Genomic DNA, 25,447 nt, shown 5'->3' with positions numbered 1-25,447 from the left:
GAACGACCCCAGAGCAGGCTCTGCCCGAAGGTGCAGCGGCAAACAGGCCACCGAGGCGCTCGAGGCTGCAGTCCAGCCTTCGGAGGACAGGGCTCGGCACGCAGCCCAGCTCCAACCTCTAGATGCTGCTTTACTTCTCTTTGAAAGGAGTATCCCCTCGCTCTTCTGTCACACTCCCTTAGGCCTCTGTTCAGACCACCTGGGACTAGTAGTCATACTTCTGAGGGTCCAGTGACAAATTCAGGTACTAACAACAGTAGGGAAGTTGTACAGATTCTAACCTACTCACAGGCACCATTGGTGCATGTGCATAAAAGACTCTGCATGCTATTTTCTTCCAACCTGGGACAACTGATCTCTCCTACAATGTTCTTGCTAATGTTTGATCATTTTATTATAGGCACAAGCCTGTAATCCCAACAGCTCAGCAGTCTGAGGCAGGAGGATTGCAAGTTTAAAGCCAGCCTCAGCAAAAAGCGAGGCATTTAAGAACTCAGACCCTGTCTCTAAATAAGATACAAAATAGACCTCAGTATGTGGCTCAGTAGTTGTGTGCCCCTGAGTTCAATCCCCAGTACCAAAAAAAAGAAAAATGCGAACATTGAAATGTTTAAGTTTGCTTCTGCTAAAATGCTAGAGTGAAATAGTAGTCTATTTGTTTATACTAGAGCATTTCTCAAAGAGGAATTTCCTTCTAGTACACTGCCAAAGTCAACTTTGAGATTCTTAAAAATCCCCAATATTGAGGGAAATGAGGCTCAGGGATTTTAATCCTCTTCATAGGGAATGGAACTGGTTCTATTTGAGAATTTTGAGGGGGCACAGATCCACTAAGTCTTGAAATGAGCTTTGTGGAAGGAAAGACGAAAGGTGCAGTTAGTGAAATCCAGAAGAACCTGGACAAGTATCCAGGGATCAGGAGACCAAAATGTATTTTGACTTTGTACAATTAAATGAAGAGCATTCCATAGAAATGATCCACCCAGTCATAGACATTGTGCATGATGGGTCAGCATAGCATCCCAGACCAGTTCTTTAAACTCAACATGTGAGTTCTTCTAGTTTAAGTCCCTTAGTTGCTTCCTGAATTATGTATACATAGATTATGTCTTCTTCTGAGGGAGGTGTCTGTATTGGAGTGAGTAAAGTGGAATTATTGAATGACCTCTACATTTCTGAATGTTTACAGACCAACATGACAATGGGGCCAATGATGAAGAAGAGTCACTGTATTTCAGGTAACAATGAATGACCAGAGGCTAGAACGAATGGGTAAAATAAAGGGGGTGCAGAGATTCTAAAAGTACAGAGCATGAGGTCAAATGTAGTCACAGGTTTCTTAAAGGCATAGTAGGACTGCTGAGTGCAGTGAAGTTGTTGATTCAACCCAAGATGATGGAAGCATTTAGCAAAGTTCTCTGTTTTCTTTATGGTGTTGTAAGAGTGAGTTTGTTAATGGAGAACTGAGCAGCCTTGGGCACTTCTAGCTCTTAAAATAATCATATATTCCCTTGGTAAATGCTAAACTCAGGATGAGACCCAAAAATCATTTCTGTACTATTAGCCTGGACTCATGGACAGGTATGCCATAGCAAGAAAAAGTAGATAGAACGAAAATTATATCATGTCATAACATGAATGTGCAAAGAAGGCAAAATGTCTCTGAGACTCTTCAATTCAGGAGACTATTGATCAGACAGTTGTGTCTAAAATTCACCATGTTTTATTCACAAGGTCGACTCCTGTTCTGCTTCTCATTGTGTGATCCTTCTGAGACTATACCTTATAGGTGGGGTTGAGCCTCCTTCCTCATCAGCTTGTTATCTGTTCAATACACTGGGCACTGGTGGCTCTTGGTCTCTCTCTCATACCGTGGCACCTAAACTATGTCCATGAGATGAAAATAGTTTTCTGGATCATTTTTGAAGGGAGGCACCTGTTTGAGACTCCACCCTTCAGCTTTGAATCAGGATCAGTTGGGAGGCTGTAACTTCTAAACCACTGTGATTTCATCTTTTGCTCTTCCCTGCCTCAGCTGTCTCAGCAATCTCAACAGTGAACTGCAGGAAGAGGAAGAAAATGACCTCCTGCTGGATGAAAAGTATTTTCTACCCTCTGGTCATCCTGATTCATCTGACACACAAGAACTCAAAAGCTCTGTGTTCCCATCAGATGGGCCTAAAGTCAACTCTGCTGTGGCTGGAGCCAGTGAGTACTCCTATCATAATTCAGATTAATTTAATTTCTCTCCCTGGAAAAGCCCAAATTCTCTGCATGCAACTCCACTGTCTAGGCTGAGACATATGCATACAGAGCCAGGAGACCCATTTTGTTTCAGAGAAGGTGCAGAGGTCAGGTGTATCTGAGGCTTTGTTACTTTCTTTGCCAGATCAGGCTTTTTTGTTCTGGTCTGTAGTGTGCCAGCCATAGATTTGCAGGTAGACTGAAGTTAGGAGGAGGGGATTATAAGCACCTCACAGACATTACTACAGCCTGTTCCAACAGGGATTTGTCAGACCTCAATCTTTTTTTCTTTGTTTGTTTATATTTATGTTTTAGTTATAGTTAGAATACTTTTATTTATATATAGTGCTTAGGATCGAACCCAGGGCCTCACACATGCTAGGCGTGCACTTTACTGGTGAGCCACAACCCCAAGCCCCAAGCCTCAGTCTTTAAAGGGGTAGTGTCATTCCTTCTGCCTTGTCCTTGCAAATTGCATTTATTGACCAGTGCTTTCCTCTCTTCTTTGCATGTGACAGAAGATTTATAAAATCATTGTGAAATCACTTATAGTTCTTGAGTCCCGACTCAGTTTCTCGACTTCCTCTGAGAAGGCTTTCCTTCAGTTATCATTCCCATTTCTGTTCCTCTGGACATTGCTGCAGTTTTCAGCCCTAAGGAGCACAAATGTTTTTTTCCTTCAGAGATTATATGTTGAATCATATGTTCAGTCTGAGAGTTATGTTCTCATGTAAATTGTCAATGGCCATTGTATATGATGGGGAACTGACCCAGTTATTCAGACAGCAGAGAGTATTTCTCTCTACAATTTCCAGAAACATCACTCTTGTTGAGCAAGAGCCCTATGCAGTAGCAGCTTCATAGAGTATGTAGAGAAAAAAAATTAAATCTTCTTTCCTCTCACTCAAGGTGGAGTTCAAATTTTCCTCAGGTAAACCTTTGAAATTCTTTGGAGTCTTTACTCATTAAGTCAATTCGTAGGAAATGCAGAAGTCTATGATATCTCCCTGTATCAGAATGTTTTCTAATAAAATTAACTGAGAAAATTTATTTTCCAACCCCTGTTTCAGTAAGTGCCTTTTCAAGGTGTGACTATCTTCTTTCTTTTTCCCATTTCCACGGAGGTGCAGTTATGCAAAGATTTATTCTCAGTGTCACAGCACTTCAGAAACATAAATGAAATACATGTTGTGAACTGTGACCACTACCAAGTGAGCTATGTATACAGTCTACTCCATTAAATCCTCAAGAGACACTATCCATAGTTGATGGTGTCTCTACAATAGTACTGAGGACATTGAAACTCAGCAAGGTCACTTACCTGCCCAAAAATCTCCACTAGAGTGTGGTGGGAACACAGGGCTCATGTCAGTGTCTGATTCCTCAGCTAACGTGTTTCTACTGCTGTGCAGCTTGATCTTTCTAGGACTAGGCTGGGTTGGTGTTCACCCATTCCTAATTCTTTTTGTTACAATGTTTTTGAGATAATTTCATACAGAAATAGAAACATTGCTTCTCTGGAACAAAGAACTCACAAGGCCTCTGGCATGGGTTGCTGAGCTATTAAACAATCAGTATATATTGTCTATGGGAAGAGCCAATGCCTCATCTATTCCCTCCAAATGGAGCTGGACTCATTCACCTTTATACATGAGTCTGAGATAAAGAAACGGAGCATCCTTGTTCTACAAATATTCATCCTATGTGGGTTCACTGACCCTAACGTGAATATTGTGAACAGGACCCAGCCATGACTACAGTAGTGGTGCCAACCTCTCTGCTCAGATCCATCCTCTGTGTACACAGAAAGCCCTGCAGAAACAGCATGAATATAACTAAGCTATAACTTGATAATTTGTTGAGGACTTTCCCATCTTGCCCAGACTAATGGCATGTAACAATACTTTAGAGTTTGGAACATGGCTCCAATATCTCCTAAAATTGCAGAGGATTTCCTGGTATGAACCTTGAAGAATGTCATCAGGGTTCCCTGCTAAAAGCAGGCAACAGAAAACATGACACAATTCTAACCCAATTTAAAATATTCATTGCAGATGACTTGGAGGGTAGACCTGGCTCTGTAGTCATTCACAGAAGGGGTAGAGAGAGCGAGTCCACATTGAATTAAGGCCACCTTGAGACTAAACTGTGCCTCAAAGTCCTTCAGTCTGAGTTCAAGGTAGTTTAAATGGAATATCCTTGTAGGAGGGTGAGACTTTCCCAAGGGATTTCACAGATTTGGCCACTTTTCATAATAGACACTATATGAAGGAGGGACTGGGGGTTTGGACACAGTGGAAATAGACATTGTACACCATGATTGAAGGATCCAGCCTCAAGGAACTGAAAGAAGTAGATTGAAGAGGAGGAGATTTGTTTGTGATATTACGAGACTAAATAGGAAGCCATGTAAAGGAATGGGCCAGGATGTCACGGGTTGGACATATAAAAGGAGTTTTCCTTCCCACAAAAATTATGTAACAACAGAGTGGCTGGTAGTAAGCATTCCTTCCATACAAGGCATTTGTGAAGTGCCAAGAGTCCATGAAGAGATTCTTGTGTCAGTGGCCATTTTTAATTCTTTCTGCTCTAAAATCCTTTTTTTCTCTGCTTTACCATTGCTTTCATGAACAGGTATATTGGTTTAAGATATTTCCCCTTCAGGTCAGGAGGATCTATCATACATCTTACTGAGTGTCTTCAGTGACAGATGATTAATGATGTATGAACTGAGATTTGGGAACACATAGCACATGACAGGCAGGGAGCAGTACCAGTAGACAAAGACCTGAATGCTGGAAGACAAGTGAAGCAGAGTGAGAGTCGGGGAGGAGACAGCCTGACAAGGAAGGATGGTGTATGGGAGTGTTGGGATGTAATGTTGGATAACCTTGTGGGGCCAGGAATGAGGACTTTGAATGCAAGATGGAGAGTTGGATTATTTAGGGGGAGGTAGGAATACAGTTTTCACAAGCAGAGTGAGAACATGTTAAGAGCAGGACATTGAGTGAGAAGGCTAGTGGGGCTGGGCTCAGCTGCACACACAAGTGGTCCCAGCAGGAGGTTGCCTTGTAGCCAGGAGTTTGAGCCATCGTGGATAACACTGTGCAGCTGTATCTTAACAAAAGTAAACCTGACGAGACAGTTGATCTTTGGGGAACTTCACAACCAGAGAAGGTAATGAGGAGGAGAGTGGAAGAATCTAGACACCAGTGATGAGAGTCTGATGTGGTGTGCTCTCAGGGTGATGGAGCCAAACAGTCACATGGAAGAAATTTTGAGAAAACTGAAGCAGACTGTGGTGAGAATGAGGAATTTTCAAGGAGAGAGTGTGGAGAACACAGCAGTGGGCAGCAGGCCCTGTTGGTCCCACTCCTTCCTGAGCCTGACCTGGGTTGGCATGAGGCTGCTGGAAACCTTCAGTCAGCTCAATTTATGAAGATATCTATTCATTTCCCTAGGCACATAGAACTCATTTTTATCAGGAGGAACATCCAAGATTTCACTGTAGAATGTGGAAAAATATAAGGATTATGGACCCGATATCTCTTCATGGTTCCATACAATTTATTTACAATAAGGAGCCAGCTCCTCTGCTGTATTGCTTATAGCTGCTAACAGCCTCCAGGTGGCAATAGACTGTATATGTGTATGGATGGGTGGTACATAGGCCATAGGAGTCATAGGCTTCCAAAATGCAGAGAAGGTCCCATAACTAGGAATGTTATGCAGCCACTCGACACCACTTTCCATGGTATCCTAGATTCTTTTTTTTTTTTTAATTTTTTATTGTTGGTTGTTCAAAACATTACATTTTTCTTGATATATCATATTTCACAATTTGATTCAACTGGGTTATGAACTCCCATTTTTACCCCATATACAGATTGCAGAATCACATCAGTTACACATCCATTGATTTACATATTGCCATACTAGTGTCTGTTGTGTTCTGCTGCCTTTCCTATCCTCTACTATCCCCCCTCCCCTCCCCTCTTCTCTCTCTACCCCCTCTACTGTCATTCATTTCTCCCCCTTGTATTATTTTTCCCTTTCCCCTCACTTCCTCTTGTATGTACTTTTGTATAACCCTGAGGGTCTCCTTCCATTTCCATGCAATTTCCCTTCTCTCTCCCTTTCCATCCCACCTCTCATCCCTGTTTAATGTTAATTTTCTTCTCATGCTCTTCGTCCCTACTCTGTTCTTAGTTACTCTCCTTATATCAAAGAAGACATTTGGCATTTGTTTTTTAGGGATTGTCTAGCTTCACTTAGCATAATCTGCTCTAATGCCATCCATTTCCCTGCAAATTCTATGATTTTGTCATTTTTTAATGCAGAGTAATACTCCATTGTGTATAAATGCCACATTTTTTTAATCCATTCGTCTATTGAAGGGCATCTAGGTTGGTTCCACAGTCTTACTATTGTGAATTGAGCTGCTATGAACATCGATGTAGCAGTGTCTCTGTAGCATGCTCTTTTTAGGTCTTTAGGGAATAGACCGAGAAGGGGAATAGCTGGGTCAAATGGTGGCTCCATTCTCAGCTTTCCAAGAAATCTCCATACTGCTTTCCAAATTGGCTGCACCAATTTGCAGTCCCACCAGCAATGTACAAGTGTACCCTTTTCCCCACATCCTCTCCAGCACTTGTTGTTGTTTGACTTCATAATGGCTGCCAATCTTACTGGAATGAGATGGTATCTTAGGGTGGTTTTGATTTGCATTTCTCTGACTGCTAGAGATGTTGAGCATTTTTCCATGTACTTGTTGATTGACAGTATGTCCTCCTCTGAGAAATGTCTGTTCGGGTCCTTGGCCCATTTGTTGATTGGGTTGTTTGTTATCTTATTGTCTAATTTTTTGAGTTCTTTGTATACTCTGGATATTAGGGCTCTATCTGAAGTGTGAGGACTAAAGATTTGTTCCCAGGATGTACGCTCCCTATTTACCTCTCTTATTGTTTCTTTTGCTGAGAAAAAACTTGTTAGTTAGAGTAAGTCCCATTTGTTGATTCTAGTTATTAACTCTTGTGCTATGGGTGTCCTATTGAGGAATTTGGAGCCCGACCCCACCGTATGTAGATCATAGCCAACTTTTTCTTCTATCAGACGGCGTGTCTCTGATTTGATATCAAGCTCCTTGATCCATTTTGAGTTAACTTTTGTGCATGGCAAGAGAAAGGGATTCAGTTTCATTTTGTTGCATATGGACTTCCAGTTTTCCCAGCACCATTTGTTGAAGATGCTATCCTTCCTCCATTGCATGCTTTTAGCCCCTTTATCAAATACAAGATAATTGTAATTGTGTGGATTGGTCTCTGTGTCCTCTATTCTGTACCATTGGTCCACCTGCCTGTTTTGGTACCAGTACCATGCTGTTTTTGTTACTATTGCTCTGTAGTATAGTTTAAAGTCTGGTATCGCTATACCGCCTGATTCACACATCCTGCTTAGCATTGTTTTTGCTATTCTGGGTCTTTTATTTTTCCATATGAATTTCATGATTGCTTTCTCTATTTCTATAAGAAATGCCGTTGGGATTTTGATTGGCATTGCATTAAACCTATAGAGAACTTTTGGTAATATCGCCATTTTGATGATGTTAGTTCTGCCTATCCATGAACAGGGTATATTTTTCCATCTTCTAAGATCTTCTTCTATTTCTCTCTTTAGGGTTCTGTAGTTTTCATTGTATAAGTCTTTCACCTCTTTTGTTAGGTTGATTCCCAAGTATTTTATTTTTTTTGAAGATATTGTGAATGGAGTGGTTGTCCTCATTTCCATTTCAGAGGATTTCTCGCTGATATACAGGAATGCCTTTGATTTATGCATGTTGATTTTATATCCTGCCACTTTGCTGAATTCATTTATTAGCTCTAATAATTTCTTTGTAGACCCTTTTGGGTCTTCTAGGTATAGAATCATGTCATCTGCAAATAGTGATAATTTAAGTTCTTCTTTTCCTATTTTTATGCCTTTAATTTCTTTCATCTGTCTAATTGCTCTGGCCAGTGTTTCGAGAACTATGTTGAACCAAAGTGGAGAGAGAGGGCATCCCTGTCTTGTTCCAGATTTTAGAGGGAATGCCTTCAATTTTTCTCCATTCAGAATGATGCTAGCCTGAGGCTTAGCATAGATTGCTTTTACAATATTGAGGTATGTCCCTGTTTTCCCTAGTTTTTCTAGAGTTTTGAACATAAAGGGATGCTGTACTTTGTTGAATGCTTTTTCCGCATCTATCGAGATGATCATATGGTTCTTATTTTTAAGTCTATTGATGTGGTGAATAACATTTATTGATTTCCGTATATTGAACCAGCCTTGCACCCCAGGGATGAATCCTACTTGATCATGGTGCACAATTTTTTTGATATGTTTTTGTATCTGATTCGCCAGAATTTTATTGAGGATTTTTGCATCTAGGTTCATTAGAGATATTGGTCTGTAGTTTTCTTTCTTTGAAGTGTCTTTGTCTGGTTTAGGTATCAGGGTAATGTTGGCCTCGTAGAATGAATTTGGAAGTACTCCCTCTTTTTCTATTTCCTGAAGTAGCTTGAAAAGTATTGGTATTAGTTCCTCTTTAAAGGTTTTGTAAAACTCTGCTGTATACCCATCCGGTCCTGGGCTTTTCTTAGTTGGTAGTCTTTTGATGGTTTCTTCTATTTCCTCAATTGATATTGGTCTGTTTAGGTTGTCTATATCCTCCTGACTCAATCTGGGCAGATCATATGACTTAAGAAATATATCGATGCCTTCACTATCTTCTAATTTATTGGCGTATAAGGATTCAAAATAATTTCTGATTATCTTCTGTATTTCTGAAGTGTCTGTTGTGATATTGCCTTTTTCATCCCATATGCTAGTAATTTGAGTTCTCTCTCTTCTTCTCTTCATTAGCATGGCTAAGGGTCTGTCGATTTTATTTATTTTTTCAAAGAACCAACTTTTAGTTTTGTCAATTTTTTCAATTGTTTCTTTTGTTTTGATTTCATTAATTTCAGCTCTGATTTTAATTATTTCTTGCCTTCTACTTCTTTTGCTGTTGTTTTGCTCTTCTTTTTCTAGATTTTGAGATGAAGTATGAGATCATTTATTTGTTGGTTTTTTCTTTTTTTAAGGAATGAACTCCAAGCAATGAATTTTCCTGTTAGAACTGCTTTCATTGTGTCCCATGGATTCCGATATGTTGTGTCTGTGTTTTCTTTTATCTCTAAGAATTTTTTAATTTCCTCCTTGATGTCTTCTATAACCCATTGATCATTCAGTAACCTACTGTTCATTCTCCAAGTGATGCATGATTTTTCCTTCCTTCTTTTATTGTTGATTTTCAGTTTCATTCCATTATGATCAGATAAGATGCATGGTATTATCTGTACTCCTTTATATTGTCTAAGACTTGCCCTGTGACATAATATATGATCTATTTTTGAGAAGGATCCATGTGCGGCTGAGAAAAAAGTGTAACTGCTTGATGTTGGGTAGTATATTCTATATATGTCAATTAAGTCTAGGTTATTAATTGTGTTATTGAGTTCTATAGTTTCCTTATTCAACTTTTGTTTGGAAGATCTGTCCAGTGGTGAGAGAGGTGTGTTGAAGTCTCCCATGATTATTGTATGGTGGTCTATTAGACTCTTGAACTTGAGAAGAGTTTGTTTGATGAACATAGCTGCACCATTGTTTGGGGCATATATATTTATGATTGTTATGTCTTGTTGGTGTATGGTTCCCTTGAGCAGTATGTAGTGTCCCTCTTTATCCCTTTTGATTAACTTTGGCTTGAAATCTATTTTATTTGAAATGAGTATGGACACTCCTGCTTGTTTCCGAAGTCCATATGAGTGATATGATTTTTCCCAACCTTTCACCTTCAGCCTATGTATGTCTTTTCCTATCAAATGTGTCTCCTGTAGGCAGCATATTGTTGGGTCTTGTTTTGTGATCCATTCTACTAGCCTGTGTATCTTAATTGGTGAGTTTAAGCCATTAACATTTAGGGTTATTATTGAGATATCGGTTGTTCTTCCAGCCATATTTGTTTATTTCTGTTACTAAACATGGTTTGTTTTCCTCTTTGATTATTTTCCCCCCTTTACTGTCCTACCTCCCACTGTTGGTTTTCATTGTTATTTTCCATTTCCTCTTCCTGTAATGTTTTGCCAAGGATGTTTTGAAGAGATGGTTTTCTAGCTGTAAATTCTTTTAACTTTTGTTTATCGTGGAAGGTTTTAATTTCATCTTCCATCCTGAAGCTTAATTTCGCTGGATACACAATTCTTGGTTGGAACCCATTTTCTTTCAGTGTTTGAAATGTTATTCCAGGATCTTCTAGCTTTCAGAGTCTGTGTTGAATGATCAGCTGTTATCCTGATTGGCTTACCCCTAAATGTAATCTGCTTCCTTTCTCTTGTAGCTTTTAAATTTCTCTCCTTATTCTGTATGTTGGGCATCTTCATTATAATGTGTCTAGGTGTGGATCTCTTATGATTTTGCACATTCGGCATCCTGTAGGCTTCTAGGATTTGGGATTCTGTCTCATTCTTCAAGTCTGGGAAGTTTTCTCATATTATTTCATTGAATAGATTGCTCATTCCTTTGGTTTGGAGCTCTATACCTTCCTGTATCCCAATGACTCTTAAGTTTGGTCTCTTTATGTTATCCCATATTTCTTGGATGTTCTGCTCATGGTTTCTTAACAGTCTTGCTGAGCTGTCTATGTTCTTTTCAAGTTGAAATACTTTGTCTTCATTGTCTGATGTTCTATCTTCTAAGTGTTCTACTCTGCTGGTAGTATTCTCAATTGAGTTTTTAAGTTGGTTTTTTGCTTCCTGCATTTCTAGGATTTCTGTTTGTTTGTTTTTTATAACCTCTATCTCCCTGTATAGTTGATCTTTTGCTTCCTGGATTTGTTTGTGTAATTCATTGTCAAAGTGATCTTTCATTGTCTGATTTTGCTGTCTAATGTCTTCCTTGAGACTTCAGATCAACTGAAGCATGTATATCCTGAATTCTTTATCTGACATTCCATCTGCTGCAGCTGTTACCTCTTCTAAAGTTGAGTTGACCTGCATTGCTTGTGGTCCTTTCTTTCCTTGTCTTTTCATACTGCTTGCGTTTCTTTCTGCTTGGTGAAAATGTTGTGTTTTTGAAAATATTTCCCCCTGTATATTTATATTGCTCTTGTATAGTTGAAAAGTCTCTCTTGCAGGGTCAGGTGGCGGTCTGCCTACCTTGCAGGTGCGGGCGGGTCGCTGGGCTTATTCCGGGCGCGGGAGGCGGCTGTGCTCTGCCCCTACTCCAATTGGGGTGACGTGCCTACCACCCCGGCCGGCCGCTGGGCCTGTTCCACCGGTCGGTCGCAGGTCTGCCTACCTTGCGGGCACAGGCGGCGGCTCTGCTCTGCCCCTACTCCAAATGGGGTGACGTGTCTGTCGCACCGGCAGGCCACTGGACCTGTCCCGCTGGTCGGTCACAGGTCTGCCCACCTTTCGGGCACGAGTGGCGGCTCTGCTCTGCCCCTACTCCAATTGGGGTGTCATGACTACCACGCCGGCAGGTAGCTGGGCCTGTTCCTGGTGTGGGCCGTGGCTGTGCCCTGCCCCTCCTACCACGCCCGTGGACCGCTGGGCCTGATCTGCAGGTTGGTTGCAGGTCTGCCCACCCTGCGGGCATGGGTGGTGGTTCTGCTCCGCCCCCACTCCAATTGGGGTCACGTGACCACCACACCGGCGGGGCCTGATCCAGGCGCGGGCGAAGGCTCTGCTCTGCCCCTACTCCAGTTGGGGTGATGTGTGTACCACACTGGCAGGCCGCTGGGCCTGACTTGCCAGTCTGTCGCAGGTCTGCTTACCTTGCAGGCTCGGGCGGCAGCTCTGCCCTGCCCCTCCTACCACACCCGCGTACCACTGGGTCGCAGGTCTGCCCACCTTGCGGGCGCGGGTGGCGGCTCCTCTCCGCCCCCTCTCCAATTGGGGTCAGGCAACCACCACGCCGGCGAGCCGCTGGGCCTGCTCCAGGTGCGGGCGGCGGCCCGGCTCCTCCCCTCTGGCTCGAAGACAAAGCGAGAGAGACTCGGGTGTCTGTGACTCACCCTCCCTACCAGGAGACCAACTGTTTCTGTCGCCGCTGGTATTGATGAAGTTCTCTCCTCCGCCGCTTTCTGATGACATCAGATCTCTGCCATGTTGGTATCCTATGCGAATGGCAGCATTTCGTTCCCTTTGCCGGGTGACCAAAGCAATGGGTGAGTCCTGACCGGCCCTCATAAGCCCCGTCTCAATCCTGTTGCCACTGCCTATGAAGGCTCGGTTGGTATTTACCTCCACAGTACTCAGCAGGACCCGGACCGAGAAGCAGTTTCCGCGGGCTTCTTAGCCCTGGGCCAGAGCGGGAACTCGGCCGCTCCATGCTCAGTGTATGCTCTGATAAGAGCAGGCTCCAAGAAGCAGTTTCCACGGGTTATTTAGCACTGAGCCTGAGTAATCTGTCTGCAAGCCGCAGGTGAATGGCAGCCTGAAATTACCTGTTCTATGGCTGAATGAGCTGCGGTCAGTCGAAAACAGGGATGGTGACGTCAGCTCTCCAAGATGGTGGCCGCTGGCTTCCTCTGTGGTCTGACTGGTGTGGAGAACCGAAATCGACCGCTTCCTTCCCCCGTCTCGAACCCAGAATTCAGCACTGAGTACGGTGCTTGCATGGCTGGCAGAAACTGCAGCGCTGTATCCCTGCGTCGCTATCTCCTCTTTTCCCAGCGCACGCTGCAGACTCTAACCACAGGGCGATTTGCTGAATAAGCAGTGTTACCCTCCGTGCGACAAATCTCTCGCGTTTGAGTCCCCGTAGCCGATCCTCGTGCAATGGAAATCCTTCCTCCAGGTTCCGGAGCACCCCACTATTGCTGGAAATTCCTAACAAGATAGCCTTTAGCAGTCCTGACTCGTCATTCTCCCACACAGTGACGTGGCACACGGGGGCAATGCACTCCCCTCGCCGCCATCTTCCCCCGGTATCCTAGATTCTTGAGGCACCGTCTCTTTCCATGATCTTTTCTCCCTGTGGATAGAGATCAATAACTCTTTTTATTTCAACCACATCCTTGAGTTTCAATAGATGTGCTCTCTACAAAAAGTGACTGAGTTTAATAATACTGGGAAAATAACCTTGAAGTCATTTTCCCTTCAAAGCCATTTTTCTCAAGTGGATGATTTCCCTTTAGGGACAGTCTTTTCTGAGCACCTGCCTTTGCTGTTATTGTTGTTCTTATTTAGTAACATATGACAGTAGAATGTATTTTAGCAAATTATACATTAGTAGAGTATAACTTATTCTATTTAGGATCCCACTCTTGTGGTTGTACATGATGTGAATTTACCCTGGTTATGTATTCAAATACGAGGCTAATAATGTTAGGTCCAGTTAATTCTACTGTCTTTCCTATTCCTCTCTCCCCTCCCATCCTTTTATTTTCCTTTGTTCAATCCAGTGGATTTCTATTATTCCCCTCCCCAACCTCCCTTTTGTGTTAGCATCTACAAATCAGAGAAAATATATGACAATAGGTATGCATCTGAGGATGTTTGAGGATTGGCTTATTTTACTTAGTTTGATATCTCCAGTTTCATCCATTTACTGGCAAATGCCATTATTTTATTTTTCTTTATGGCTGAGTCATATTCCATTCTGTGTACACACCACATTTTCTTTTTCCACTCATCTGTTGATGATGTCAAATGGTGGTTCCATTCCAAGTTTTCTAAAGGATCTCCATATTGCTTTCCATAGTGGCTGCTCTAATTTGCAGTCCTGCCCAAAATGTATGAGTGTACCTTTCTCACCACATCCCCACCAACATTTATTGTTACTTATATTCTTTATAATTGCCATTCTGATTCAGGTGAGATGGAATCTCCGTGTAGTTGTGTAGTTTTAATTTGCATTTCTCTAATTGTTAGAGATGTTAAACATTTGTTTATATATCTTTTAACCATTTTTCTTCGTCTATGAAGTGCTTGTTCAGTCCTTTGCCCATTTATTTATTGGGGTATTTGGGCTTTTTTGGTGTTAAGATTTTTGAGTTCTTAATATATCCTGGAGATTGTTGTATGCTCTTGTCTGAGGTGCATTTGGTAAAAACTTTTTCTCATTCTGTAGGCTCTCTCTTCACATTATTGATTGTTTCCTTTATTATGAAGAAGCTGTGCAGTTTGCCATCCTATTTATTCATTTTTGCCTTCTTAGCATCCCAGGCACAGAAACCAAAGGTGACATATCCATCACACTCATGATCTCTATCATTGTGCCTGAATCACTAGCTGGTTTCCCCAACAGGCAGGGACATAAGAAATGGGCATTCAGGGGCTACTAAACAAAGAGAAAACTGGGATAGTTACTGAACCCTCTTCTCCTTTCAGGTCTAACTGAGAAGGCCTGTTTCCAAGGGCCGCTGAGTGTACATGTAAGCCCTGATGTGTCAGAGATGCAAGCCTCAGATGCACACCTGGATGTAAATGCCCAAATGAGCAGATGTCAGGGGACAATGTTAGGTCACCAGTTCAACTGTGGTGATGGGGAGCCAGGATGAGCCTTTCCTCTGCTATCAATAGCTGTGTAGCCAACACTGATTCTGGAAAACAGTGGACACTCTTCCCAGGTCGGGAAGGAAAGGGAATTCGTAAGCCCTGATCCATGTGTTGGTTGTCAGAATGTTGTGGGTGGCAGAGATGATGGGACTCTCCGTGTTCTCTCAGGGTCATACTGGAAGCTGAGATTCTCTGACATGGTGAGGTGAGCCAGAGCCTGAGGTTTAGGGTTAGATACACTCTCAGGTCCTGGGCTGGCCTTGGCCATGTGTATATCCTAGGTGTTAAAATAATTTCTATAGTGCCAATTCAACAAAAATTTTAAAAATTTTAATGCAAGCTTTGACTATGTAATCTCAAATACTTAGCTAACTTCTGGTGATTTGATAAATATGATTTCACAAAGACATTTTCATTTGATAGAGAGCAGTTTTTCAGTAATAGTATAAATCCTGGGCCCACAATTCTATGTCCTGACATATACAGATCACTTTTCTCCTTTCCTCCTCTCTGAAATAAAGTGACACCTTCACACAGAAAGTGCACAAATTGGCCTCCTCGATGATTCCACACTGAGTCTTTCCTCTCCATTCATCTGTCTCCATAGCCATGTTGTCAGTGTCCTCACAAGGATTCAGTTCTGAGCTTTCAGTCCCTCTTGCCCCCTTAATCTGGGTTGTGTTCATCTTGATTCTCTGTCTCCCTCAATATCAGCTTCTGGAGCCTCTGGTTCTCGTGTCAGGTGCCACACTCATCTGACAGATGTGGGCACCCTCACACTCATTACAAACCTCTGAGGGTCACACAAGAGAAGAAACACCTGTCCCTCATGTGGGGCACTCCCTGAAATGGGCTCAGTGTGCGTCAGTGGTGTGTAGTTCGTGAAGCACATGTGATAACTTGAGGAGGTTCACCATCTTTTCTTCCTGCTGGACTGTCTTGGATGCTCCCACAATCCCAGTCAAGACTCAGCCCACAGGCTCAGTTGTGTAATGGTGTTCTGGTGTCTAACAAGTCATCTACTTTTTGAACATCTCTTTTTTCTCATGTTTCTAAATTATTTTTAACTTCTACTGGCCGGAAAATCAAAATATTATGCAATCCTTCAATTAAACATTCATAATGATGTTCATCAGATGTATCCATCATATATTAGGCATATATAGTAGTTACATTAGTAATAATGCCTGCATGTAAAGTAAGTCAATTGTTTGCAAGATTTAAAATTTTCCAGGCACAAGTCTTTCCCAGTTCTTTACGTTCATACAGTTTTCCTTCTACTTTGATTTTGCTTAATTTCTATAATCTCTTCCCTACTAAAAGCACTGCCTTATATACCTGGGAGCTATAGGTGTCTATTATGTCCATTTTTCTTGAATATTTTCATAAATTAGAAGTATGCTTGCCTCCTGTCAAGTTTATCATCAACAAAATGAAAGTATCAGTCTCTATAAGCTGCACATTCTTGCACTTTCTTGTGAAAGTCTGCTTTCTTGATTTGGTGACCCTTTTGGTCAATAGATGTGTCACAGGATAATACTTCCTGTTTTATTTTCAGAGCTGAAGTTAGATACTTTCATTGAAGTGAAAAACCCTCCCAAGCTAGTGGGTGATGCCCTTGGAGGCTGAGCTGTCAAAACACCTGAGTGTGAGCTGCATGTCCTCATTGAAACCACGAGTGTCCTGACACAGAAGATCATGAAAAGAAAACAACTCTTCAGCAATTGGAGAATGGCATGCAGATTCCCAGGACTTCAAGCTTTGAGTAGAGTGGTGATGGCTCCTGTGGCTCCGGGATGCACTTAGTCATTTTAGCTCTCTCTATGAGGATGTAGCTCCTTCTGCTGTGATTTCTCTTCACCATTGGTTCTTTCCAACAGCATATGGAGACTGTCTGGTCTTACCTCTCTTTTTCATGGTCTCCCACCCTGACAGGCCCTTCCATCTCCATCTCTTGTTTGCATTCTGAACTCTGCTCTGTTCCTATATCTGCTGTCCTGATATTCCCTGTAACTGCCACAGGAAAGCCCAGCTCGATGGGGGTCCTAATCCCATGAAGAGCATCTTTTCAGACACATGCCACCTTCCCTGGAATCACACGCTGTCTAGGCTTTTTTGCCTTCTCTGCCCAGCTTCCTTGACTCCACTGCCTCTTTCTCCTGGGAACATGGCCTTCATAGGTCACTGGCACATGACTCCTTCTTGGACCCTCCCTGGTAAACAGGACTAAGTCAATCCTGGATTTTATCTTGGACATACAAAGGAAAATCGTGAAAACTGATGAGAAAGATTACAACAACTAAACTACATCTGGGCTATAGGTGGCAGACCCAAACAGGTCAAGAGTCATTATGTCTTCACCCCTTAGTCCACTCCATGTTCCATGACTCCTTTTTCTGCTCATTCCTGACCTCCATTGCAATAACTTCCAAGATTTCTTGCAGATTCTTATTGCTGTCTAGCCAAGGTGACTGGAGAACCCACATGGGCTCTAGTTGAAATGGGTGGAATAGCACTATTTAATGACTCCTGGATGTTTTTTAATTGTTTGCAGAAAACCATGAAAATCAGGATCATAAAGATCAAGATTCACTGAATTCCAGGTAACAACAAATGATCTGAGGGTAGTAAAAAGGGTAAACTAAGGGGTTAAGGATGATCTGAAAGGATAGATCATGAGGTCAAAGTAGACATATTTCATGACCAAATGTAAAGAAAGACTGCTGTTGGCAGTGGTGATGTTGACTCAGGCCAGTGTGATGGAGCCCTTTAGCAAGGTTATCTTTTGTCCTCCTGGTGCTGGTACAGTGAGTGTGACTAAGAAGAACTGCGCAGTCAGTTTTGGGCATTTCTTGCTTTTAAGGAAATCTGTTGTTAACTTTGTAAGTTGTAAAATCAGGATTAGAAGTATACTGTCTTTCTACACTAATGGTCTGAGATCATGGACAGGTATGCCATAGCAAGAAAAGCAGAAATGAGTATTATTTCAAGAAAATGGATAGAAAAATGAGTATTAAGTCAAAAAATAGATAGAAAAAATTCTAGAAGGCACAAGTTCTCTGGCCCTCTATAATGTAGCAGGGTGTATTCGCTCGCCAACTATGTGTGTCAATATCAGTCATGCACAAGGTTCATCCACTGCTATGTTTCTTATTATGTGCTCCTTCTGTACCTTATAGGTGGAGTCAAGCCTCCTTCCTCATGAGCTTGTTATCTGGCCAGTACATTCTCAGCAGTCTCAACAGTGAACTACATGAGGAGAAAGAGAATGATCTCCTGCTGGACGAAAAATATTTTGTACCCTCTGGTCATCCTGATTCACCTGACACACAAGAACTTTTCAGAAGCTCTGTCGTCCCATCAGATGAGCCTAAAGTCAGCTCTGCTGTGGATGGAGCCAGTGAGTACTACTTAAATGAATTCAATTTATCTTTCTGGTAAAGTGCAAATTCTCTGCACTCAACTCCACTGTCTAGGCTGAGACACATGCATGCAGAGGCAGACACCCATTTTGTTTCAGAGTAGGTACAGAGGTCAGGTGGGTCTAAGATTTGCTCTTTTCCTATGGTCTGGTCAGATTTCTTTCATTGTGGCCTTTACTGTGCCAGCCATATATTTGCATGTAGGTTGCAGTTACAAGGGAGAGCATCATGAGCACTTCACAGACTGATTATACCCTTAATGAATGTCCACTGTGCCAAGCATGGTAGCTCAGGCCTATAATCCCAAAGGCTCAGGAAGCTGAGACAGAAAGATTACAAGTTCAAAGCCAGCCTCAGAAACAGGGAGACACTAACCAACTCATTGAGACCCTGTCTCTAAATGAAATACAGAATAGGGATGGGGATGTGGCTAAGTGGTTGAGTGTCCCTGATTTCAATCCCTGGTACCCAAAAAAAATTATTAAAAAAAATATGTCCACCATTTCTTTCCATGATCTTTTCTGCCTGTGGATAAAGATTAACAAATCCTTTATTTTCTCCCATGCCCTGGTATCTCTGTAGAATGTTCTCTCCAGAAAAAGTAACTAAGGTGAATCATATTGGGATAATAAACATGAACTCATTGTTACTTCAAAGCCCTGTTTTTCAATTGGATAACTTTATTTTAGGGACCCTTGTCTGGGCACCGCTCATCCAAGAATAACTAAGCACATGTACAAATGATCACATGTGCATTGGACACATGATCTCTGTCACTGTACCTTGGCCACTAGATGGGTCAATAGGCCCGCACATAAGAAATGGGTTTTCCAGGAGTGATTAGCAAAGGGAGAACTGGAATTGGTACTGAATCTTCTTCTCCTTTCAGCTTCCACAGAGAAGGCCCAATGGCCTTTGAGTGGACATGTGAGCCTGTATATATTATAGATGCAAGTTTCCCATGCACAGGTAGAGTCAAGAGCCCAATAGAGCAGTAGTCCATCAGATAAATATAGAGATCCCCCCATGTGTATATTAAACATTGTTTATATATGGTGGTTATGTTGTATATAATGGGTATATATGGAATATATTATTATTATGAAAATGTTTATTCCTTAGGAGGAGTTTTCCTTTCTTTAATTATGTGGTTGTTTCTACATTGATTTGCTTGATTTCTGTTACCTCTTCCTTCCTAAAAGCACAACTTACCTCCAGTGTGATTTCCTAGTTTTGGCTTATACATCTATAAGACTTTACCAATCCTATTACTTATACATTTTTTAGCATTTTGAACACCTTTTCCTCCTGGAAAATTTACCATTATTGAATGTGGAAGAAGCATAAAAGGAAAAGAAAGGGAAAGAAAATATCAGAGTCACTATAAGCTGTATATCAACTCACGGACTTCCTTGTCCAAAGCTTCTTTCTTGATTTGGTGACCCTCTTGGTGGAAGATTATGTCACAATAAGATCATAGATGATAAAGGATCCTGTTGTCTGTGGTTTTATTGTCAGAGCTGAATTTAGATGCTTTTATTTCAATGAAATATCATGTCAAGATAGAGGGTGATGCTCTTAAAGGATCATCTGACACAGAGGAAGCCAGCGGCCACCATCTTGGAGAGCTGACGTCACCATCCCTGTTTTCAACTGATTGCAGCTCATTCAGCCATAGAACAGGTAATTTCAGGCTGCCATTCGCCTGCGTCTTGCAGACAAAATACTCAGGCTCAGTGCTAAAGAACCCACGGAAACTGCTTCTTGGAGCCTGCTCCTATCAGAACATACACCGAGCCCAGAGTGGCCGAATTCTGGCTCCCGGAACTGCTCTGGCCCAGGGCTAAAGAACCCGCGGAAACTGTTTCTCGGTCAGGGTCCTGCTGAATACTGTGGAGGTAAATACCAACTGAGCCTTCATAGGCAGTGGCAACAGGATTGAGACGGGGCTTATGAGGGCCGGTCAGGACTCACCTGTTGCTTTGGTCACCCGGCAAAGGGAACGAAATGCTGCCATTCGCATGGGATACCAACATGGCAGAGATCTGATGTCACCAGAAAGCGGCGGAGGAGAGAACTTCAGTGATTCCAGTGGCGACAGAAACAGTTGGTCTCCTGGTAAAGAGAGTGAGTCACAAACACCCGAGTCTCTCTCACTTTGTCATCAAGACAAAAGGGCACAGCAGAGCTGCCGCCCGTGCCCGGAACAGGCCCAGCGGCCCGCCGGCCTGGCAGTCACGTCACCCCAATTGGAGTAGGGGCAGAGCAGAGCTGCCTCCCACTCTTGGAACAAGACCAGCGACCCACCAGCGTGGTAGACACGTCACACCAATTGGAGTAAGGGCAGAGCAGAGCCGCCGCCTGTGCCTGGAAGGTAGGCAGACCTGCGACTGACCGGCAGAACAGGCCCAGTGGCCCGTCAGCATGGTAGACAGATCACCCCAATTGGAGGAGGAGCACAGCAGCCGCCCGACCCTGCAAGGGAGAATTTTCAACTATACAAGAGCAATATAAATATATAGGGGGAAAATTTCAAAAACACAACAGTTTCACCAAGCAGAAAGAAATGCAAGCAGTATGAAAAGACAAGGAAAGAAAGGACCACAAGCAATGCAGGTCAACTCAACTTTAGAAGAGGTAATAGCTGCAGCAGATGGAATGTCAGATAAAGAATTCAGGATATACATGCTTCAGTTGATCTGAAGTCTCAAGGAAGACATTAGACAGCAAAATCAGACAATGAAAGATCACTTTGACAATGAATTACACAAACAAATCCAGGAAGCAAAAGATCAACTATACAGGGAGATAGAGGTTATAAAAAACAAACAAACAGAAATCCTAGAAATGCAGGAAGCAAAAAACCAACTTAAAAACTCAATTGAGAATACTACCAGCAGAGTAGAACACTTAGAAGATAGAACATCAGACAATGAAGACAAAGTATTTCAACTTGAAAAGAACATAGACAGCTCAGCAAGACTGTTAAGAAACCATGAGCAGAACATCCAAGAAATATGGGATAACATAAAGAGACCAAACTTAAGAGTCATTGGGATACAGGAAGGTATAGAGCTCCAAACCAAAGGAATGAGCAATCTATTCAATGAAATAATATGAGAAAACTTCCCAGACTTGAAGAATGAGACAGAATCCCAAATCCTAGAAGCCTACAGGATGCCGAATGTGCAAAATCATAAGAGATCCACACCTAGACACATTATAATGAAGATGCCCAACATACAGAATAAGGAGAGAAATTTAAAAGCTACAAGAGAAAGGAAGCAGATTACATTTAGGGGTAAGCCAATCAGGATAACAGCTAATCTTTCAACACAGACTCTGAAAGCTAGGAGATCCTGGAATAACATATTTCAAACACTGAAAGAAAATGGGTTCCAACCAAGAATTGTGTATCCAGCGAAATTAAGCTTCAGGATGGAAGATGAAATTAAAACCTTCCACGATAAACAAAAGTTAAAAGAATTTGCAGCTAGAAAACCATCTCTTCAAAACATCCTTGGCAAAACATTACAGGAAGAGGAAATGGAAAATAACAATGAAAACCAACAGTGGGAGGTAAGACAGTAAAGGGGGGAAAAATAATCAAAGAGGAAAACAAACCATGTTTAGTAACATAAGTAAACAAATATGGCTGGAAGAACAACCCATATCTCAATAATAACCCTAAATGTTAATGGCTTAAACTCACCAATTAAGATACACAGGCTAGTAGAATGGATCACAAAACAAGACCCAACAATATGCTGCCTACAGGAGACACATTTGATAGGAAAAGACATACATAGGCTGAAGGTGAAAGGTTGGGAAAAATCATATCACTCATATGGACTTCGGAAACAAGCAGGAGTGTCCATACTCATATCAAATAAAATAGATTTCAAGCCAAAGTTAATCAAGAGGGATAAAGAGGGACACTACATACTGCTCAAGGGAACCATACACCAACAAGACATAACAACCATAAATATATATGCCCCAAACAATGGTGCAGCTATGTTCATCAAACAAACTCTTCTCAAGTTCAAGAGTCTAATAGACCACCATACAATAATCATGGGAGACTTCAACACACCTCTCTCACCACTGGACAGATCTTCCAAACAAAAGTTGAATAAGGAAACTATAGAACTCAATAACACAATTAATAACCTAGACTTAATTGACATATATAGAATATACCACCCAACATCAAGCAGTTACACTTTTTTCTCAGCCGCACATGGATCCTTCTCAAAAATAGATCATATATTATGTCACAGGGCAAGTCTTAGACAACATAAAGGAGTACAGATAATACCATGCATCTTATCTGATCATAATGGAATGAAACTGAAAATCAACAATGAAAGAAGAAAGGAAAAATCATGCATCACTTGGAGAATGACAATAGGTTACTGAATGATCAATGGGTTACAGAAGACATCAAGGAGGAAATTAAAAAATTCTTAGAGATAAATGAAAACACAGACACAACATATCGGAATCTATGGGACACATTGAAAGCAGTTCTAACAGGAAAATTCATTGCTTGGAGTTCATTCCTTAAAAAAACAAAAAAACCTACAAATAAATGATCTCATACTTCATCTCAAAATCCTAGAAAAAGAAGAGCAAAACAACAGCAAAAGAAGTAGAAGGCAAGAAACCATTAAAATCAGAGCTGAAATTAATGAAATCGAAACAAAAGAAACAATTGAAAAAATTGACAAAACTAAAAGTTGGTTCTTTGAAAAAATAAACAAAATCGACAGACCCTTAGCCATGCTAGCGAAGAGAAGAAGACAGAGAACACAAATTACTAGCATACAGGATGAAAAAGGCAATATCACAACAGACACTTCAGAAATACAGAAGACAATCAGAAATTATTGTGAATCCTTATACTCCAATAAAATAGAAGATAGTGAAGGCATCAATAAATTTCTTAAGTCATATGATCTGCCCAGATTGAGTCAGGAGGATATAGACAACCTAAACAGACCAATATCATTTGAGGAAATAGAAGAAACCATCAAAAGACTACAAACTAAGAAAAGCCCAGGACTGGATGGGTACACAGCAGAGTTTTACAAAACCTTTAAAGAGGAACTAACACCAATACTTTTCAAGCTACTTCAGGATATAGAAAAAGAGGGAGAACTTCCAAATTCATTCTACGAGGCCAACATCACCCTGACTCCTAAACCAGACAAAGACACTCCAAAGAAAGAAAACTACAGACCAATATCTCTGATGAACCTAGATGCAAAAATCCTCAATAAAATTCTGGCGAATCAGATACAAAAACATATCAAAAAAAATTGTGCACCATGATCAAGTAGGATTCATTCCTGGGATGCAAGGCTGGTTCAATATATGGAAATCAATAAATGTTATTCACCACATCAATAGACTTAAAAATAAGAACCATATGATCATCTCGATAGATGCGGGAAAAGCATTCAACAAAGTACAGCATCCCTTTATGTTCAAAACTCTAGAAAAACTAGGGATAACAGGAACATACCTCAATATTGTAAAAGCAATCTATGCTAAGCCTCAGGCTAGCATCATTCTGAATGGAGAAAAATTGAAGGCATTCCCTCTAAAATCTGGAACAAGACAGGGATGCCCTCTCTCACCACTTCTGTACAACATAGTTCTCGAAACACTGGCCAGAGCAATTAGACAGATGAAACAAATTAAAGGCATAAAAATAGGAAAAGAAGAACTTAAATTATCACTATTTGCAGAAGACATGATTCTATACCTTGCAGACCCAAAACGGTCTAAAAAGAAACTATTAGAGCTAATAAATGAATTCAGCAAAGTGGCAGTATATAAAATCAACACGCATAAATCAAAGGCATTCCTGTATATCAGCGACAAATCCTCTGAAATGGAAATGAGGACAACCACTCCATTCACAGTATCCTCAAAAAAAATTAAATACTTGGGAATCAACCTAACAAAAGAGGTGAAAGACTTATACAATGAAAACTACAGAACCCTAAAGAGAGAAATAGAAGAAGATCTTAGAAGATGGAAAAATATACCCTGTTCATGGATAGGCAGAACTAACATCATCAAAATGGCGATATTACCAAAAGTTCTCTATAGGTTTAATGCAATGCCAATCAAAATCCCAACGGCATTTCTTGTAGAAATAAAGAAAGCAATCATGAAATTCATATGGAAAAATAAAAGACCCAGAATAGCAAAAACAAGATAAGCAGGATGTGTGAATCAGGCGGTATAGCCATACCAGACTTCAAACTATACTACAGAGCAATAGTAACAAAAACAGCATGGTACTGGTACCAAAACAGGTGGGTGGACTAATGGTACAGAATAGAGGACACAGAAACCAACCCACAAAACTACAACTATCTTATATTTGATAAAGGAGCTAAAAGCATGCAATGGAGGAAGGATAGCATCTTCAACAAATAGTGCTGGGAAAACTGGAAATCCATATGCAACAAAATGAAACTGAATCCCTTTCTCTCACCATGCACAAAAGTTAACTCAAAATGGATCAAGGAGCTTGATATCAAATCAGAGACATGCCGTCTGATAGAAGAAAATGTTGGCTACGATCTACATACTGTGGGGTCGGGCTCCAAATTCCTCAACAGGACACCCATAGCACAAGAGTTAATAACAAGAATAAACAAATGGGACTTACTCAAACTAACAAGTTTTTTCTCAGCAAAAGAAACAATAAGAGAGGTAAATAGGGAGCCTACATCCTGGGAACAAATCTTTACTCCTCATACTTCACATAGAGCCCTAATATCCAGAGTATACAAAGAACTCAAAAAATTAGACAATAAGATAACAAATAACCTAATCAACAAATGGGCCAAGGACCTGAACAGACACTTCTCAGAGGAGGACATACAATCAATCAACAAGTACATGAAAAAATGCTCACCATCTCTAGCAGTCAGAGAAATGCAAATCAAAACCACCCTAAGATACCATCTCACTTCAGTAAGTTTGGCAGCCATTATGAAGTCAAACAACAAGTGCTGGCGAGGATGTGGGGAAAAGGGTACACTTGTACATTGCTGGTGGGACTGCAAATTGGTGCAGCCAATTTGGAAAGCAGTATGGAGATTTCTTGGAAAGCTGAGAATGGAGCCACCATTTGACCCAGCTATTCCCCTTCTCGGTCTATTCCCTAAAGACCTA

General features: G+C 41.3%; 1 protein-coding gene across 1 annotated transcript in view; it reads left to right on the top strand.

Annotated features, from left to right (window-relative positions):
- LOC139707402 (uncharacterized) overlaps window positions 1–25,447 on the top strand; it is a 68,816-nt gene that overhangs the window by 28,086 nt on the left and 15,283 nt on the right. The window contains exons 4-7 of the mRNA XM_071618637.1: window positions 1,190–1,238; window positions 2,036–2,208; window positions 17,380–17,428; window positions 18,005–18,225. Coding sequence (XP_071474738.1) covers window positions 1,190–1,238; window positions 2,036–2,208; window positions 17,380–17,428; window positions 18,005–18,225 — 492 coding nt within the window. The remainder of the gene's footprint in view (window positions 1–1,189; window positions 1,239–2,035; window positions 2,209–17,379; window positions 17,429–18,004; window positions 18,226–25,447) is intronic.

Source organism: Marmota flaviventris, chromosome 10, assembly GCF_047511675.1.
Source record: "Marmota flaviventris isolate mMarFla1 chromosome 10, mMarFla1.hap1, whole genome shotgun sequence".
Lineage (NCBI taxonomy): Eukaryota > Metazoa > Chordata > Mammalia > Rodentia > Sciuridae > Marmota > Marmota flaviventris.
The sequence above is the reverse complement of the archived record's forward strand: the minus strand, read 5'-3'. Positions and strand labels throughout refer to the sequence as shown.